At 39.9% G+C, this 20,857-nt stretch overlaps 1 protein-coding gene across 1 annotated transcript in view; it reads left to right on the top strand.

Moving 5' to 3' along the window:
- Window positions 1-20,857, top strand: part of BEND5 (BEN domain containing 5) — a 1,022,542-nt gene that overhangs the window by 40,129 nt on the left and 961,556 nt on the right. Inside the window, exon 3 of the mRNA XM_066625824.1 lies at window positions 6,192-6,316. Within this exon, the coding sequence (XP_066481921.1) occupies window positions 6,192-6,316 (125 nt within the window). The remainder of the gene's footprint in view (window positions 1-6,191; window positions 6,317-20,857) is intronic.

Below are 20,857 nucleotides of genomic sequence, written 5' to 3' on the forward strand. Positions count from 1 at the left end.
AAAATTTAATTCTTACTCTCCTTCTGTTCACCATGGTGCTTACTTGTCTCTATTTAGTCTAAACTAGAATTATATTCCTACAAGCAAGGTAGTCACAATATCAAGTGTTCTAGGTGTAAAGGAGGGCATCTGACCTTTTGTTGCTAATCTGTGACAGGTGCAACCTATTTTCTTCCAAATGGTGTTAATTTGCGTGTGCAAATTCATCCTCTGAAATCTGTATTCTGTATAGCCACCACAGGGGAATTGATCGTCAGCCTGAATACTGTAATGGACAGCTGAGAGAGATAATTACTGATATTTCAACACATTCATGCTTACTAGTCGGTCTTTTGACTGCACTTCTGTTTTTACTGCTTGTTAGGAAGACTGAAGTAAGTTATTCATTGCTGGACAAAAAAAAAATGAGCCCACAAAAGTTCATGTGTAAGGAACAGCACATTGTTACAAATTAGTTTCCTTTACCATTTCTGGCAAACTCATTACAGAGTAATCGTGGCCTATGTTGAAGTGCACTTCCTCTGGGACGAATAACTGTAAATAAGCAGGGCTGCAAGCCGGCTGATAAATTGTTGTTCTGAAGATAACAGTCCTTTTTAGCAGTGTGTTTGACCTTTCCTTTATATTGCTGAAGCTTGTCTAAGACCCTCAAGGTCTATTTTTCATCTTAAAATTCTCTGTAGAAAAGCACAATGTGTGGTTTAGGAAGATTTTAGGATTGCTTAACATATCTGTGTTTTCCTGCATTTTTATGATAGTTGTTGACATACTTAGAAATTCCAGCTAGTATTTTCTTAAACAGGATTTCTTCCTTATGTAATGCAACCATAGTGAAGAAATCACTGTTTTAATAATTTATGATAAGTGTATGGTGTATGCTGTAAAAAAAACCTGTAATATTAGTTCTATGTTTCATTTAACTTGCAAACTTTTTCTAGAAATGCAAAATCTTTACAATGCTTATATTTTGGCTGTTGTTCTACATCAGTGGTTCTCAAACTTTTAGTACTGGAACCCACTTTTTAGAATGAGAATCAGTCAGGACCCATCGGAAGTGATGTCATGACCAGAAGTGACATCATCAAGCAGGAAAATTTTTAACAATCCTAGGCTGCAATCCTACCCATGCTTACCCAGGAGTAAGTCCCATTGACTGCATTGTTGGCATCCTTCAGTCTCGGAAGACTATGGTGTCACGCTCTGAATGGTGGTTCTGGAACAGAGTGTCCTCTCCAGTGCGCGAAACCTGGGTAAAGTAGGTATGGAGGATAGACTGTTACCCATGCAGCAAATCCCCCCTCTCCACATCGCTGCAATGGTCCAATGGAAAGGCAAAGGCCAATACGGTTGGTTCCAGCGGCGTTGCAGGAGTTGCCAGAACGTGACTGTGTTCAGCCATGAACTGCCTCAGGGACTCCGGCTGGGACTTTCCCCTGGGGGCTGGGGATAAGAATAGGCCCTCAGTTTGGCTGTACTTGTCGTAAGAGGCGACTAAACAGCCACCGGGTAGATGGGGCTCGTCAGCTTGGGAAGGCAGCTCATCTGAGAGAAGGAAAACTCTGATCCCAAACCTCCACTGCCTTGTGGCTACATCCAGTTATGGAAAAGGCTTCAGGAGTCCCATTGACTATCATTGTTAAAAGAATATACATAGTAGCTTGTTAAAAGTACAAGTCTGTAACATTTCCCCTAATGCAGTCACATACCATAGTAGCATCAAGTCTAATATATTAAAAATAAAATATTGAAATGAATGGGGACCTACCTGAAATTGGCTCATGACTCACATCCTGGGTCCCGACCCATAGTTTGAGAAACACTGTGCTGCACCATTCTTGGGTAGGAGATTTAAATTACCTAAGGTGACCATGAATTAATTGATGGTTGGGTGATGAGGAAAAAGTCAGCCTAAAAATGTGAGTTTATTATAAAAATGTAAAATAACTATTTTATGGAGATAGAAAGTATGTTTAAAACTTTAAGCCTTGGGAAGTAAAACTTTAAATGCCTTTTAAAATATTGCTTGTTCACAATTATCATTTTTTGGACTTTTTAATGTCTTTCTAAAACATTCAGGTGATGAGTTCATTATGGTTCCATAGAACTCTAATTCTAATTCCTAAAATGAACATTTTCTGTCACTTTTCGGATATGTGGTATCGTTTGGTGATCAGGTTCAGTAAGCAGTGGTTCTCAAACTTTTAATACTGGGACCCATCTTTTAGAATGACAGTCTGTCTGGGACCCACCAGAAGTGATGGCCAGAAGTGACATCATCAAGCAAGTTAAAATAAATAATTATAATTATAAATAATTAAATTAAAGTAAAACAAATAACACAGACCAACACACATTTTGCTTCCTTAAACATTACACCAATTCCTGGGTATATTTTGGGGTGCTGATTCCAAAAATGGCATCCGTTTTGCCCTATCATGTCTAGTTTTGAAGACATGGCATAGCCTCTTTAGTGAATGGTTCAAGCAGCTTCCTCATGAGGAAGCCTACACCATGGCTAATTCACTAATGAGGTAATACTGTATCTCCAAAGCTAGGCGTGATCGGGCAAAACAGCTGCCATTTTTTGAATCGGCACCCCAAATTCATATCAAACCACTATAAAGTTTGGGAAAAACTTTTCTGACCCTCAATTTTGTAGGCCTGTGTAATTAAGGGGAAGGCAGCCCTGTTCCACCAAGTGAATCTTCTCTGTAGCCTGCCTGCAATAACCCCCCCCCCCAAAAAAAAACCGAGAACATAAGAACAGCCCCACTGGATCAGGCCATAGGCCCATCTAGTCCAGCTTCCTGTATCTCACAGCGGCCCACCAAATGCCCCAGGGAGCACACCAGATAACAAGAGACCTCATCCTGGTGCCCTCCCCTGCATCTGGCATTCTGACATAACCCATTTCTAAAATCAGGAGGTTGTGCATACACATCATGGCTTGTACCCCATAATGGATTTTTCCTCCAGAAACTTGTCCAATCCCCTTTTAAAGGCGTCTAGGCTAGACGCCAGCACCACATCCTGTGGCAAGGAGTTCCACAGACCGACCACATGCTGAGTAAAGAAATATTTTCTTTTGTCTGTCCTAACCCGCCCAACACTCAATTTCAGTGGATGTCCCCTGGTTCTGGTATTATGTGAGAGTGTAAAGAGCATTGCCCTATCCACTCTGTCCATCCCCTGCATAATTTTGTATGTCTCAATCATGTCCCCCCTCAGGCGTCTCTTTTCTAGGCTGAAGAGGCCCAAACGCCGTAGCCTTTCCTCATAAGGAAGGTGCCCCAGCCCCGTAATCATCTTAGTTGCTCTCTTTTGCACCTTTTCCATTTCCACTATGTCTTTTTTGAGATGCGGCGACCAGAACTGGACACAATACTCCAGGTGTGGCCTTACCATAGATTTGTACAACGGCATTATAATACTAGCCGTTTTGTTCTCAATACCCTTCCTAATGATCCCAAGCATAGAATTGGCCTTCTTCACTGCCGCCGCACATTGGGTCGACACTTTCATCGACCTGTCCACCACCACCCCAAGATCTCTCTCCTGATCTGTCACAGACAGCTCAGAACCCATCAGCCTATATCTAAAGTTTTGATTTTTTACCCCAATGTGCATGTCTTTACACTTACTGACATTGAAGCGCATCTGCCATTTTGCTGCCCATTCTGCCAGTCTGGAGAGCTCCTTCTGGAGCTCCTCACAATCACTTCTGGTCTTCACCACTCGGAAAAGTTTGGTGTCGTCTGCAAACTTAGCCACTTCACTGCTCAACCCTGTCTCCAGGTCATTTATGAAGAGGTTGAAAAGCACCGGTCCCAGGACAGATCCTTGGGGCACACCGCTTTTCACCTCTCTCCATTGTGAAAATTGCCCACTGACACCCACTCTCTGCCTCCTGGCCTCCAACCAGTTCTCAATCCATGAGAGGACCTGTCCTCTAACTCCCTGACTGTGGAGTTTTTTCAGTAGCCTTTGGTGAGGGACCGTGTCAAACGCCTTCTGAAAGTTCAGATATATAATGTCCACGGGTTTTCCCAAATCCACATGCCTATTGACCTTTTCAAAGAATTCTATAAGGTTTGTGAGGCAAGACTTACCCTTACAGAAGCCATGCTGACTCTCCCTCAGCAAGGCCTGTTCGTCTATGTGTTTTGAGATCCTATCTTTGATGAGGCATTCCACCATCTTACCCGGTATGGATGTTAGGCTGACCGGCCTATAGTTTCCCGGGTCCCCCCTCTTTCCCTATTTAAAAATAGGCGTGACATTTGCTATCCTCCAATCTTCTGGCACCATGGCCGTTTTGAGGGACAAGTTGCATACCTTAGTCAAGAGGTCTGCAACTTCATTCTTCAATTCCTTAATAACTCTTGGGTGGATGCCATCAGGGCCCGGTGACTTATTGATCTTTAATTTATCAATGAGGTCTGAAACATCTTCTCTTTTAACCTCTCTCTGACTTAACTCCTCGGTCAGGAGGGGCCGTTCGGGCAGCGGTATCTGCCCGAGGTCTTCTGCCGTGAAGACAGATGCAAAGAACTCATTTAATTTCTCTGCCATCTCTAAGTCTCCTTTTATCTCCCCTTTCCCTCCCTCACCATCCAGAGGGCCAACCGCTTCTCTGGCGGGTTTCCTGCTTCTAACATATTTGAAGAAGCTTTTATTATTCCCCTTAATGTTGCTGGCCATGCGTTCCTCATAGTCTCCCTTGGCCTCCCGTATCACCTTCTTACATTTCTTTTGCCACGGTTTATGTTCCTTTTTATTCTCCTCATTAGGGCAAGACTTCCATTTACGGAAGGAAGCTTCCTTGCCCTTCACAGCCTCTCTAACTTGGCTGGTTAGCCATGCGGGCACTCTCCTGGATTTAGTGGAACCCTTCTTTCTTTGCGGTATACACCTCTGCTGGGCCTCTATTACTGTTGTTTTAAGCAGCCTCCATGCACTCTGGAGAGATTGGACTCTTTTTACCCTCCCTTTCAACCTCCTTCTAACCATGATTAATGAGTAAGATTTTCAGCACATACTGGGCTCATACACAGTGCCCAGTTCAATTTGAGTTCTTCTATTTAAACTTTATCACTATCAGGACCCACCTAGCTTTACTAGAAAAAGAAAAAAATTCACCTTACCAGTTGAAGCCTCCATTTTTATCCTTTTTAGTGATGGGGGGCTGTCATCTGGAGCATTTGTTGAGCTTCACTATAATTGGATTAGGACCATTCTGGTGGCTTTGCGTTCCTCTTTGCCTGACCTGACCACAAGCCAAGGCATATTTACTTACTTATGAGTAAAATCGACCATATAGCTTAGTTTTGCTTTCCATAAGGCTCAATACATTCGTGAGCTAAGTTCCTTAGATGAAGGAACTTGTTTCTCAGATATTTTTTGGGAGCTGCATTCATTGGACAGGATCATTCTGGTGTTGCTGGATTCCTTTTGGCCTGCCCTTTCCAGTGGACTAAGGCAAGTTTGCCTACTCATGAGTAAATGCATGATATGGCTCAGTTTCACTTTCCAATCTCCATACATTTCCTTATCAGCTATCAGCTAATCAGCTAAAGCTTTGCGACCCACCAACAATCAGGTTGCAACCCACAGTTTGAGAAATGCTTGTGTTTATATACAAACCTAGGTTGAAAGCAGCTACAGTAAAACTCCAGTGGTCTGGCATCCAGTTGTCTTGGCATCCCAATAGGCCAGCATGAAAAGGTTGGCTATATATTGTCTGGAAGTAGTTGTGCCTGGCTAGATGATGGCATCTCCAAATGGGCTATGGAAGCCACTATGGCATTTTGTCCTGTGGACCTCATCCAGCCAATGGGAAAATGACTTTTGTCCCAGAGTGTGGGCCAGAAGTAGTTCTGCTTTTTGTTCTGCCAAATCATCAGTGTGTAGTGACTTTCATATTCAAATCTGAAAAAATGCTATAAACCTAGACTGATATGGGAAGACTGTCCTGAGCAAGGCATTATAAGGTCCATAACTTCTAAGTGGCATACCTGCACTAATTTCTAAGTTCTGGTCATCCATGTGTTTGTATGGAAAGCAGGTTGATGTGGTTTGAATTTTATCATATAACTTTCCTCAGCATTTTGGAAAATAATTCACTGACGGATGCCTTACTTTGTAGTTTTTCAAGAATCAATAACATCAGCCTCTGTGTTACAATATTTTAGGTAACCTTGGACGTGTGGACCATATTACTGAATTTGAATATGACCTTTTCATCAGACCAGACACATGTAATCCACGTTTTCGTGTCTGGTTCAACTTCACAGTTGAAAATGTGAAAGAATCTCAGGTAAGTACCATTTAAATGATAAAGTATAATTTGATGGAGAATTATGAATGTTCTGAATGCCTAGAGAACTAATTATTTTGCTTGTCATTCTGTGACTTCAGTAGAGAAAGATCTGTGCCAATGAAGTGAACAGTGTTTGTTGTTTAGAAAGATTGTGCAAATTAATTTAAAAGCAGTTTTGTGTTCCAGAAGATGAAGTGTTCCCCTCTCTCTTTTCCTGTACCACTTGAGATATTTGGGCTGAAAAATTTTTAAGCTGGATCTGAAGGCCTCAAGCTATGCTTTCCTATCTCAAACAATTCAGTCAGCTCTCTGGAAGACGATGAACTGATTTCTTCTAAAGCAGTTTCATATGTTGATCTTTCTGTTCATTTGTATGCAGGAGGGAAGAGACTCTCCTGCTGGCTGCTTTCTCCACCCTGTACCTCTTACATAGGGATTTATGTTCTCAGCATTCTCTTATGGTTCATCTCTTTTCTTCATGTTTTGTTTATGTCAGTTGATAATTCCCTTTTGCATTGGTTTTCTCATAATTAACAGATACCTGCGTTCATATATAGCCAATTCATGTGTTGACATGTTTGTGGTTGCTTCCAACAGTCTGTGTCTTTCTGTTTTATTTAAGTCTTAGGATTTTATTTCATAGAAAATATTTCTATTTCAAAGTGCCTACATGATCTTTTTGTCATTTGCTATGGAGCCATCCTAGCACTGAAAAATTCCATAACATTTTTAAAAAGTGAACTCTTGTATATTTGACTATATTAGTGAATACCTTTCATGATTAAGATTTTTGTGTAAAGGCATTATTTCACCAGAATGGCCAAGTGCTTGGGTTGTAAAGCCTGTCTTCTCACAAAGCCTTCAGGATGGTTTTTGAAGAAATCTTTTTTCATGTGAATACTGAATAAACTTGCCTGAAAAATATGCATGTGGGGTTGAAGGCTGAGGGCAGGAATAGTAGTGGAATGAAGCAGAAAATTTGCTCTTTGGATTGTGGAAGAGTCAAACAGTTAATCACAGTATAGTTTGTATGAGGCAAGATAGTACAGTGCCTCTCATTTCACTTAGTATGCACTGCAAATTCTGAGAAGAAATTTAGGAGATGAGGATTTGATCAGAAAATGCATGCAGCAGTGGGATCAGGATCCTTGGAGCTATGAGACGGATTGTAAAAATAAGATTCTGGCTGCCTCTGGAAGGTCTTCAGTGGGGCAATCAGAGGTTTGGAACCCACAGAGAGTCAAATCTGTGGATGCTGAATCCTTCAATAAAAAGTGCTCCTGTATTTTTAGCACCGAGAGGCTGGGGAATTGTGCAGGCCAGATAAAATCATCCCAAGGGCTGGATGTGGCCTGCAGGCCAGGGTTTGGACACCCCTGTTATAAATCAAGTAAATTTAGCTACCTGTGTTAAACTGAAACCACTCATATTATTATATACCACAGGTTTAGAGAAACAGCCTAAATTGGCCAGCTTGCAATGTTTTGGTTAGATCACAGTATTGTTTTGCATGTTGGAAAGAGTGAAGAATCTTGGAAAAAAGCAAAATATTTAAGTGAAGTATTGAGATCAATTTGTTGGGATACAAGTTTCATATTCTCTTACAAAATGGTGGCCACCAGTTCACCCAGTTTTATCTTAGTGCTTGATCCATTGGGTTGGAGCTGTCAAAAATGACGATAGTGGTGTTGCTCTCTTGTGAGCTAGAAACGTGTCAAGAGGGACTGTGATTTGACAAAGTAGATTTTATTTAATGACACTTTCTAATATTGAAACACAATTTGTCAGTGCTAATATTGGTCAGTCTGCATATTTCTTTCTGCATATCATGTTTTATCTCAAAATGTTTCCCATAGCTTAATGTAATTTTTGTTAAAGGAAAAACAACATTTTCCAGCTTCTCTATAACACCAGTATTAGTATTATTTTTTGGTACAATATCTTATATCATGACTAACACATCAGTGTTACAAGAAAAAACACAAATGTGTTATCAGACTTCCTGGTATAGATGATCAGTCCCATTCTTGTGTTTTGTGCCTTAGTCAACAATGGTCAAATTATACAGCCGTGAGATGAATGAGAATTGGTCTCATCGAGCACTGAGATCTTGTGGAAAGATGCAATATATATCCAGAGTTCACAGGATATTTGTTTTCATGGTTGTGTACATGAAAGAGAATGAGTTTGCTATTAACTTTGACTTCTGAGGTCTGTTTTTTATAATGTGTCTTCCTGTAATCTTTTTTATTCATCTCTCAAATTTCCGTTAAAATCAGTCCTACTTGAATGCAAGCAACTCTCAACCATGTCTTGGACAGGGTACCACCAGACATGGGCAATACCAGATGTTACAACCTGGGTATATTAAGTAAATATTACAGATTGTTTCATCAAGTGTACAATGTAGTTTGTTGATTATACTGTTGTCATGTAAGAAAAGAATATTTAAAAGCCTATTTTCCCATGCTTCTAGCAGATCATAACATATTTCTGAGCAACTTATTTAACATTATTAAAGGTTGTTACTTTCTCTAATGATGTTAGTACTGCAGTCTGATTCATAGATTCACATGCAGACACTTAAATGCTATTTATTTCAGTGTCGTTTAAGCATATGTAACTTGAGAGGAACCTGTTATTTGTATTGACATGGTTGTACGATCAAAATATAATGCATATCTACACATGGAATAAATACTATATTATCCAAACAAATTATTTTGGATTTAATATGTTTATCTGTTGTTCATCTTTTTTTTTGACCTTGCACCTTCATACGAGAACTTCATTTGTTACTTTATAGAATTTTGACCATGCAGAACTTTGGTGTGAGGGTCTGTCTCACTGATCCTGGTGTGCATTCCCTAGGGGGGCAGATCCCTTGCTGCGCTGCTGCTCAGTTCAGTTTTGGGTGCCACTGTGGCAACACTGTAGAAAAGTGTTTCTCAACCAGTCGTATGGGTACCACCAGTTGCACTTGAGGTGGAATCTGGTGGTACTTGTAGGAGCCCTGGATCCCTACCCCCCAACAGCAAGACCAGGAATGCAACACAACAAAGTGCAGTAAGAGGCTTGGCTCATTGGGCAGAGTTCCAAAGCATGCTTTTCCATACTTGCCATATGTCCTTCATATGGTGAAGGACAAATGTTGAGAAACACTGCTGTAGGCAGCTTTCTCTTGGGGTTCCTGCCCACATGAGCAGTCCTATGTGATATCCACCTGTTTATTTCTCTCCGGGTAGCCACCGGGTAGATGGTACTCATTAGCCTGGGAAGGCAACTCATCTGAGAGAAGGAAAACTCTGATGCCAAACCTCCACTGCCTTGTGGCTACATCCAGTTATGGAAAAGGCTTCAGGAGTCAACCTCGAGGCAAAATCCGGAGCCAGAGTCCCTGAGGCAGTTCATGGCTGAACACAGTCACGTTCTGGCAACTCCTGCGACACCGCTGGAACCAACTGCATTGGCCTCTGCCTTTCCATTGGACCATTTCAGCGACGTGGAGAAGGAGGATTTGCTGCATGGGTAACAGTCTATCCTCCATATCTACTTTACCCAGGCTTTGCGCACTGGAGAGGACACTCTGTTCCAGAACACTATTCAGAGCGCGATACCATAGTCTTCCGAGACTGAAGGATGCCAACAATCTATCTCGTATCTTTCTGTGTACTTTTGTCTGTGCATTTTGTGTTTTTCTTTCTCTTGATTCCCCTCCCCCCCTTCTGTGTCTGCTCAGAGAATTCTCTAATTTAAGAAGTGCAAAATATCTGGAGGAAGGTTTCCTACCATTGATGGTAATAACTGCTGTCTCCTTTGCCTGGGAGAGAAGCACGAGGCAGATTTCTTCTGTACTCACTATCAATGTTTCACTAAGCAGGTGTATTTTAATTACTGCATATGCAGTACATGAAAGAAAGTATATAAAACTTATCAAATTACTTACTCCTAGAACTGGAGTATCTGATTGAGAAGGTAAAGCTGAGATATCACAAAATGGAGAGAAGGTCATCTCAGTATCATGCTCCTTTCTGCATTCTTTTAGGGGAGGGGCTGTAACTCAGTGGTAGAGCACATGCTTTATGTGCAGAAGGTCCCAGGTTTAATCCTTGGCATTTCTAGGTACAGCAGAGAAATTTGCATCTGAAGCTCTGTAGGCCCACTGCCAGTTAGCCTAAACTGGGCTGAGCTAGGTGAACCAATGGCCTGAGTTGTGTAAAGCAACTATGTTTCTAGTATAGGTACCTCTCATTTTACATGTGATTGATTTAGATGCTTGTGGAAGAACATGCTTTGTTTAATATGAAAACCTAATGTATGCTTGCAAATTTTTTGAATAACATGATCAAACTTCCTAGACACTCCTGCACTTTCAGATGGCAGCTTAGCCAAATGCTTTTGAGTTGCAGTATTTCACTTTTTTTTAAAGTGTGAAACTCTGTTTCCCCCATCAACTTTGCCTGGAAAACATCTATTTGTCATATCTGGGGACCATAAAGCTAAAAAGGCACAAAAAGCAATCACAAGTGATGTGAAATTAGATGTGATCAACCACCTTCAGAGTGGAGTGCATGTGTTGCATGTTGGCTATGTGCTTGGTTTAAGTGGGAACACTATTTGCACCATTCAAGACAGTGCTGAGAAGTGCTCAGTTAGGGACAAGGAAACCTCTTATGCTCAGAGTTCTATAATGGAACACACTTATTTTATTATGTGGACTGTAATTATTTTTCCCCTAACCTGTCCCATTTACATACATTCTTATGGTAAAAATATTTTTCATTTACATGTTTTTAAAATACATGCTGCTTTCTAAAAATGTAACTCCTGCATAAAATGAGAGATGGGTGTAAATGTTTCTGATTTAATACATGTGTTGTAGATTATCACATTGCTACTCTATTTGCTGGGTAAACTGTAAATTAAATTCCGAACAAAGCAATGATATACAAGAACTTCGTATGCTGTCAATGCTCACAAACAATAAGTCACATATATTACTATCTTGTAATAAACTGTTTTAGAAACTTAGCAGTTTTAGAAACTTCTGCTTGTATTGTTTGTACAGTAAATTAATAATTATGATTTTTCCAAGTAGGCAAATCTTTCAATAGATATATTTATTTACTATGGCATTATTCTCAGTCCATATTGAAGTTGTGGAGTCTTGCTAGGTGTGTGTCTGATTTGAAGCTGCCATAACACATTTCGGCTTTTAGAACATAATGAATATGGATCAACATGGACTAAATTGTGTTAAATTCATATGCTTTATTACTAATGTCTGTAAGAACATTTCTATTGCCATTTAAAAAAAACAAAACAGCTAGCATATTTAGTATTTCTGATTGTAATGCTGGTGTTGAGGGGAATCAAAGTAGCCAGGTGTGCTTAATTTCCTAATATGATGACATCTGTCTATCAGAATGTCAAAAATTGCCTTCTAAATGCTGTAAACAAAAAGAATGCTGCGTTGTGATTATCATGATATCAGTGCTGTGGCATATTTAATTTTGTTGCTATTAAGGAACTTATTTGTGGCGTACTTCAAGACATCTACATCATATTAGTTCTTGGCAATGGATAGCTCTAGGGACAAATATGGCATACAGAGAAGACTGGTGTGATAGCATCCACAAGTCTCATTTCTCCCTCTTCATTTTTTTTTCTCTCCTCCCTTTCACATCATCATCTTGCCTATCTACAGCCTTGCGAGTTGTATAGGATTTATTGTACTTGTTGCTGAACACTTCTTTTTAATTGTAAGCTTTATTATTTTTATGGAAACTCGTAAGCTACCTTGGTGATTTGCTTTGACAAGGGAAAGACAGAAATAAATAAATGCATATTCTGATGCACATCTGGATGAAGTCTGAATACCCGTTCCATAGAAAGAAATGCAGTTGAATATAGTGTTGCCAACACTACTCATTCACACATTCATGTGTGTTCTAACATATGTCATGCACATACATACACTAACAGAATTGAACCAAATTGGGGCAATCAGCAATACTTCTAGAGTGAGAGGTCAAATTCAGCAGTTCCTGACAGTTTTGGGATTGTTGACATGGATGAGTGGTGCAGACAACCTCAAAGTGCCTCAAAATTAGGCCGCCAGTAACCATAAGGTTGAGCATTTCAAAAGAAGTTAGTTTATTAAATAAAAATATTTTAAGTTGCTTCCTGCTACTCATGTCTTGGCTCTATTGTCCATCATGGGCACCTGGCCCAAAAGGTAGCCTGGGAGCTAATTGTTCTTCAGTGGTTAACAGACCCAGGTGAGAGATAGTCATGTAGTTAATTATAGTTAGGAAGCTAGTTTTGTTATTTTAAATGAATGTATTCCAGATGTCTGTACCTCTTGCTAAGTGGTGTCTTAAACTTTAGTCTGTGAACCTTATTTTCTTTAATAAATAAAAAAATTCCTTTACAAGTCTGAGTGATTGTGCTACTAGGAACTGGGCATCAGAATCCAACCTAGCCACTTGGTCAAGCTACTGAGAAATGTACATTGCAGTCTAGAGCCTTCAAGGCTGGGTCCCAAAGTGAGGGACCCAGTTCAAGCCTACACCATGGCTTCCTCATGAGGAAGCTGCTTGAACCATTCACTAAGGAGACTATACTATATCTCCAAAACTAGACGTGATAGGGCAAAACGGATGCTATATTTGGAATCGGCACCCCAAATTCATATCAAACCACCATAAAGTTTGGGAAAAACTTTTCTGACCCTTAGTTTTGTAGGCCTGTTTAGCCCTTGGGAAAGAGGATGGCCTAGGCATTAACATATGCCTCTTTGCAAATTTACTTCTCCCAAGTCTGATATTGCTTCTTATCTAAGGAACTTTGAAAATAGATTAAAAGGTATCACCTGAACTTTTTAAAATGTACAGAAGTACATTTGCTAGTAGTAGCACATAAGATGCACATTTGCTAGTAAATATTAGGTTGGTGACTCACCTGTAGCAAATCACATGCACAGGTTACATAAAATAGATTCTTATCCACTACAATTCAAATTTTTGTATCTTAAAGGTAGAGCAGAAATCATTCAATTTGTTTCTAAGGTAAGTTTGACAATTATTTCACTATATTGTACATTGTTTTGTGATAAACCGTCAAATATTCCATCATCATGTTTGGGCATGTTTTGCAAATAATATAAAAAGACTGATGAAAGTTTATGCCACAAATTCATCAAAACATGGAGGGGAGTATAAAAGAAATGAGTGTTTTGTATTCCTTTTTGTTAGCGTATGCATGCACTCTAACATCTGAAAATAAATCAGAAAATAAAAATAGGTATTTATGTTTAGAGCATATATTTTTAGCTGTTAAGTGAGCCATAAAGATGAAACAATTGTGACTTATTTTTAGATAGATCACTGGAGTTATTTAGTTGATTTCAAACTATTTAGGCTGCAATCCTATGCACACTTTCCTGAGAGTAAGCCCCATTGAAGACAATGGGACTTACTTTTGAGTAGCTAAGTATAGGATTGCATGCATAGCTTTTCAAACTTGAGGGTGGGCATTTGTTCAGATATATTGGACAGAGAGAGGAAATTGTTGGCACAAAGAGTTAGAGTCAGAATTGTGGAGGTGGAATGTATATTAGGGTGGCTGTGTACTTGGCTGTTAATTTCTATAAAGGGAGTTTGGGTTCCTTGTTCTCTTTTACTCATATACGCCCTCTGACCTGGAAGCTCCCAGATGTATAGAATGAATGGTAGTTACTCAGAAGTGAGAGAAATAAAAGCACCCTCTACATCCCCTGTCAGCAACTAATTTTATGTAGAGCAACTTTGAGAAATTCTCCTTCATTCCATAGAGAGGATTGCCAGCAAGTCCAGTTGCTGCTGTAATTTCTTCTACCCACCTCCTTACTTTTTGATTAGTCACTGGAAAGCATATTAGAAATACAGGTTGAGTCTCATTATTCGCAGGTTTCTGTTCCCAGGACTCAAATGGATGGCAAAAAACACACTAAAACAAAGACAATTTAAAGTCCCTTTGCTCCGGTGATTTAAAAACAGCCTTGCTGACCTTTTGAAATGCACACTGAGGCAATCAGTCTCTCTCCAGGCATTTGGAATTCACTAGGAGGCAGCAATCCCTCCCTTCACCAGGAGCCCCAGTGATAATCACTGCCATTTAGCCTTTGTTCATGTGCTCAGGGGGAAGGTAGGGGTTTGCCTTGTGCCTGGAGAGAGAATGATTGATGGATTGTCAGCCAGCTGCCCTCTCTCCCTCTCTTAAATTAATGAGGCTATTGTTAAAGGACTGTTTTCTTTTAATTTAAAGGTTACTTCTCAGTTCAGTTCAGTTTTATTACGGTAACCGACCAGCATAAAAATAACAATACATTCATAGAATGCAACTTAACATACATACGACCCATCCCAGTATCCTAACATAGGCACTTAACAGCATAAAATACTAATTAATAGATCTAAGTGTAGATAAGACTAAGTTTGGTCTAGTTATTGTGGATTGAATGGAGTACAGTAACTGAGGAAGGTACTTCTGAAAGTCTTCTAGTTCATATTAAAAACTTATTCAGAATATAAATACTCCTCTATGAGCAACCTGGAAGGCCACAATTCACTCTCTTCCTCCTGATGCTAACTGCAGCGGCTAAAAATTTAGCCATCCTCCGCGTTACGTCTGGATTTGCATCTGATAGAAGAGAATGACTATAATCTTGACATGGGCATTTGGTGAGCTCTTCTAACAATGGGGAGATAAGGGACAACCGTATATCCTTATAAAAAATGCAATCCAGCAAAACATGACTGGCGGTTTCTGGTTGGTTTGCCTCACAAGGGCACAGTCGCTCCAAAAATGGAACCTTCCGAAATCGTCCTTCTACTACAGCTGAGGGCAAACTGTCACACCACCCCAATGTAAATGCCCTTCGGTGGCTTGGAAAAGGTAGGGAGCTGGGGCAGCTATATATCTGAGCTCCTCCTTGATACAAAACTTTCTGACATTGTTAAGATCTTCCTGGCGCTCTGTCAAAGATCTGCTGCTTAATCCTAACTCCTGCCTGAGCCAGTCCTATGTCAAACAAAAATGGCATGGAAAATCCCAGAGAGGACAGTTTTCGTTCCAGCCCTTTAACCCATCTGGATTTATACTCATCTTGGAGGATTAGGGGAGCAATCCGTAATGGGTATAGGTGCAGTCTTAACCACTAAGAGCAAATGGCTATCCAGACACGGGCCTCTATCCTAATCAGGCCTGATTCCAGATGTAAAAAAGTGTTTGAGACAGTACTGGATACACTAAAGGCGGCCCTAATAGACTGGACTGGTACTTCTCATAAATGTTGAGATAGAAAAAACTGTGGATAATTAGGTTATACCTGTAATCACTTGCATGACTGTTTCTCTACACCAGTAAAAAGCAGTTTTTTTAAACTGTGATTTTAAAGGGATGCATTTTTCCCCTTCTCCAGGGGTCAGCACATTCCTTCTCATTTGCAGTGCCCATTCATGTTGAGTCAAATCCGTGTATAAAAAATCTGTGTATGACAAGGTTGGAACTGTAGTCAGAGGATGAGATTTGTCCAGGATGGTGGTGGTTTCTAGTTGTTTATCCCTACTCTACATCATCCTACTCTCTGGGACTGAAGAGGTCCAGATGTGAGTTCACATATTCCATGTCTAAGACCTGGCACAAATTAAGCTCTGTATGCCCCGGAATTTAAAACAAACAAACAAACAAAAAACAGGCCTTTTAAAGGAATATTTCCTATCCCAGAACATCATCATATATGCAAGGGCTGTCTTTTATCTCAAGGCTTTGATAGATTCAAAAAGGGTTGCATAACAAAGGACCCCTACTTTATTTTGGGGTGGAAGTGACCTATCTTTTGAATCCTGCTACGCAGCTTTGTAGTTTTGCAGAGGCAAGGTGTTGGTCACAAGGAGCTCACATATTTCTGGCAAAAACTGCAAAGGAAAAGAGAAATGAAGATAAGCAAAGCCAAATTTGCAGGTAAATTTGTCTTGTCTACATTAACATCAGTGGCTTCTGTCTACCCCAGTGAACCTTATTGTACGAGGAGGTTAAGAATCTTTTCTTTTTTAATGGAAATAGTGTTTTATTTAATGCTCAGTAATTAATCCATCTTTGAATTGGCTGCAGGACAAGTAGCTTGTTTTTTTAATTAATCTTTTAAAATAAAACTATAAAGATTAAAACATACGAACTCAGTAAATTAGAAGTAGGTGAAAATAAAAATTTAAAAAGGAAAAAAGATATTAAACGTTGTGCTGCAGGTGTGGAGTTCTTAGTCTACGTTTCTTTGTTCTACAAAATCATATAACATTTTGGGTATCATCTTTTCAACAGTCTGATAATTATTCTAAAGTACATTTGCAACAACAAAAAAGAGAAAAAAAGTTATATAATTGTCTACTCATCAAATCCTTAATTCATTTGACTTGTTTTCTCCTTCACGTACAGGAAGTCCATGAATGGTTTCCAATTGTCCATAAAGGTTTGAGTAAGTTTGTCTATTTCTGCAAGGTCCAGTATCTTTAACCACCGTTCTTCCTCTGAAGGTATCTCTGGAACCTTCCAGTATTGAGCATACAATATTCTTGTGGCAGTTGTCATATATGAAAACATAAATTCGCAGTCTTTTTGAATAAAATCATCCAATATTCCCAACAAAAAAGCTTCTGGTTTTATTTGTAAATTTACTTTAAGTATCTGTTGCATTTGTTGGTGTATCAAAGTCCAATATTTTTCATTTTGGTACAAGCTCACCACATATGATAAAACGTTCCTTCTTGTCTTTTACAGTTCCAGCATCTATTCGATAAAGGAGGTTAAGGCTCTTTTTCAAGATCCTTTAGTATCTTATTTGAAAGTAAGATTTATTTATTTATTTATTTAAAAGATTGCATCACATCTAGACGTGATGGTAGACATGGTATGTGACTGCATTTGGGAAAATGTTACAGATCTGTAGTTTTAACAGGCTACCATGTACAGTATATGCTTTTAACAATGTTAGTTAGTGGGGCTTACTCCTGGGTGTGGATAGAACTGCAGCATTTGGGATGTTTTGGAGAATTTTTTTAAACAGATCAGCAACAGCTTGGAAGGCTTAGGAGATTTATTATAATTATAAAGTATAATTTTTAAACTTATTGTAAACTTTTAAATTACTTAATTGATTTGGTTTTGTCATGGGGATGAAAATTTTTATTTTCCGGCTTGATGATGTCACTTCCAGCTTTGACATCCCTTCTAGGTTAATGACCACTTCTGGTGGGTTTTGACAGATTGTCATTCTAAAAAATAGGTCCCGGTGCCATAAAGTTTGAGAACCACTGGACTAGATAATTCACATATGAAAAATAATTGTTGTTGTAGGACGACTGTGGATGAGAAAACTCTTCAAAAGGCATTATATTTAAAAAAAGAAAAAAACAACTTAGGGCCCTTCCCTATCCAATTTTCAGGTGCCGGTGCTGCTGTGCCAATGGGGTATGCACTGCATCCTGAGTTGGGAAGGCAGTCACAGAGGCATTTGTTCCCAACATTTGTTCCCATACCTTGAGGCTGCATTGCAGCTGCACCAGTGCTGGAAAGTTGGATAGGATTGGGCCCTTAATGTTTAAGTTTCACAAAAGCTTGAGTAGTCCTTAAGGTCTAGGTCTGAATTACTTTTACTTGTAGAAGTCCACTCCCCTATTTGGAAGTACAATTTCAATTCCAAAATGTATAATATTGGTTTTTTAAACATTTCACTTATTTGTAGCTAAAACAGCAGTAGTCATGAAGGTAGCTGCATTATTACTTTGCTGTTATATTGTAAACTAAAATAATGCCTCTACTGATATGCATACAACCATAATCCTCTAACTTTAAAATAGTATGGAAAGACTTTTTCTTAGTAAATTGTATATAGAAAAGGGAGTATGTTTTAATACTGAAAACTTGATAGTGTATCACCACAGCTTTCTTTTTAAAAAAATTCATTCCTCCTTTGACATTTTTGGCTTACACTACAGGGTGCCAAACATTTATGACAGCTTACAATGGAAAAACAATATTGCTTTTAGTTAAAAACGTTAGCTATGAATATATATTGACAGCATTTTCACTGCAGATTTGCTGCCAACATAATACGAAGCAAATAGCATTCAATATGTTGGAACACTCAAGGGAATTAAAGAGTTTCAAAAACAAATTTATGGCATTAGGTGCTGAATGCTGAATCTAATGAAAATGCAAATTCAGAAGCATCAGCAGAATATACTTTATGCAAAGTAATACAGTTTATCCAACTGATAAAATTAAGATTAAATCTGAAAAGAATTATGTTAAAATATCTCTGTTTGTTTTGTTTTAGTAAAGCAACTTTTTATCAAGATCCACATTTGTATTGAAAGCTTTCTGGTAGGCTTTTCTAATAGTCTGACCAGAAAAAAGTTTTAAAAAACTTGAAAACAAACCGAAGAGACTCCAAATTTTATTGGAACAGGAGCACCGTTTAACTCTTTATCCATGCATTGTCCCTGATCTAAATTGTTTCCCCTGAATCTGGTATTAGTCTACAGGAGAAATATACACCACTAGAGATTCTGTCCTGTGTCATGTGTGTTTTGGCCTTGATTTCTAGCCATTAATCTGTTCAAGGCAGTCCTTTATGTCTCAGACTCAAATATCAATATGACCTTGTAGAGAAATAGAAGTTAATATTTATTGGGCAGCCCAATCCTAAGTTGCACTGGCCAGCCAGATTGCAAGGCCTACATTGCATCCAGTGCAGCATAGGAGCAGGCTGGAAGACTCCTTGGCTATATAGCTGGCGCAGATCCAAAAAGCCCATAGGGGTGGCTGGGGCTTTACTCGGGGTAAGGGGGAAAATATCTCCAAGAAGAAGGAGATATTTTCCTCTTACTCTGAGTAAAGCTCCAGCCACCCCATGGTACTTCTTAGATCTGCACCAGTTATGTAGCTGGCGCAAATCTGGGAAGCCATGTAGGGCTGCCCTGCCTGGGAGTGGGGGCTAGGATATGGGGGAAGAGGCCTCCACCATTCCTGCCACCTTATGGGCCCGCTCCTCCCCCTGTTCTGCTCTCCCTCTCTGAAAAGCACCCGTCCCTGCCTCTAAACTGCCCTCCCGCCACCTTCCCCATGCCCCCACGCTGCCTGGTGCGAACTTACACCAATGTATGGTCGGGATCCAGCACTACCAAGCCTTTGCACCAGCCTAGACATCTCTCAAGTTTCACAGACGTTGCAACACTCTGAGCTGGCACATGGACGGCTACACTGGCTCAGAGCCATGCCAGGATTGCGACATAAGAAAGTAGGTTTACTAATTTGACAGTCTTCAAGGTAACTATAAAAGTAGTTCAAGTAACTATTTCTGTTTTGTTTTATTTTACATAGTATCAAGATACAACCAACAGAAAACTTAAACACACACACACACACCTCTGAATAAAATATACAGATCACCCTTACATTGTATTAGTGTCTCTTAGAACCCAGTCCTATCCAGCACTGATGCAGCCGTGCCACTGGGGCATGCACTGTATCCTTCGATGAGGGGTGGAGGAGACAATCATAAATGCCTCCTCATGGTAAGGGACCTTTTTTCCCTTCAGGGCTGCAGTGTGGCGGCATCAGCACTGGAATGTTGGATAGGATTAGACTCTTATTAATATTAAGCTGAAAATTAATTTTTCAGCTCAAAATCTGAACTGCGCTGTACTATAGAAGTAGTAACTGTGCAAAGTGGTAGTTTCAAATGTAATTGAACACCCTAAAAGGCTTTCCAAACAAGGCCGTGTATTAATGTTTTATTTCATAGGTCATTATTGTACATAGAAGTTACTATTTAGTTGTATTTTCAGTTACACTTATATGAAGGTAGTGAAACATTGTGCAGACTGAAAGCCATATCACCATAAACTACAGGGAATAATAGGTGTGAATCTGGGAAACATAAATGCTTAAGGGTGCTGTCCTAACTTGACCCAGGAATGTCGCGCAAGTGCTGTAAAGGACTTTCATGCCACTCTGGAGGCAGGTGCAAGGGACCTGTGCCAGCCTAACTGCACCGTCGTGGGCCCCAGGAGAAGTGAGTTTGCATTAGCCGAGCTTGGCTAATGCAGGGATTTGGAGAGGGTGAGGAGGAGACGGGAGGGAGGTGTTCTGGGGTGGGGGGTGGGCGGGCAGCAGGCATTCCCAGGGTGGGCAGGCGGGTGGGGAGCAGCAGGTGGGACCAGGATCTGGCGGTTATGCTGGATCCTAACCCCATTCTCGGGCAGCCTGGACCAGCCCCGGGCTGCTCGGATTACTGCCACTGATTTTGATGGCGCAGATCCAAGTAGCCCCATTGTGGCTGTGGCTCTCTTCAGAGTAAGGGGAAGTGATTCACATGCCCATTCCAGAATGTCAACATTATATATGATGTATCTATAATCCTTTCTTGCTTCAAACCATACTTTGAATTGTATTGAGATCTTTATGTTTCAGAACTTTTAGTTTATAAATAAGAAA

The sequence above is a fragment of the Tiliqua scincoides genome, chromosome 4, assembly GCF_035046505.1.
Source record: "Tiliqua scincoides isolate rTilSci1 chromosome 4, rTilSci1.hap2, whole genome shotgun sequence".
In the NCBI taxonomy this organism is placed as follows: domain Eukaryota; kingdom Metazoa; phylum Chordata; class Lepidosauria; order Squamata; family Scincidae; genus Tiliqua; species Tiliqua scincoides.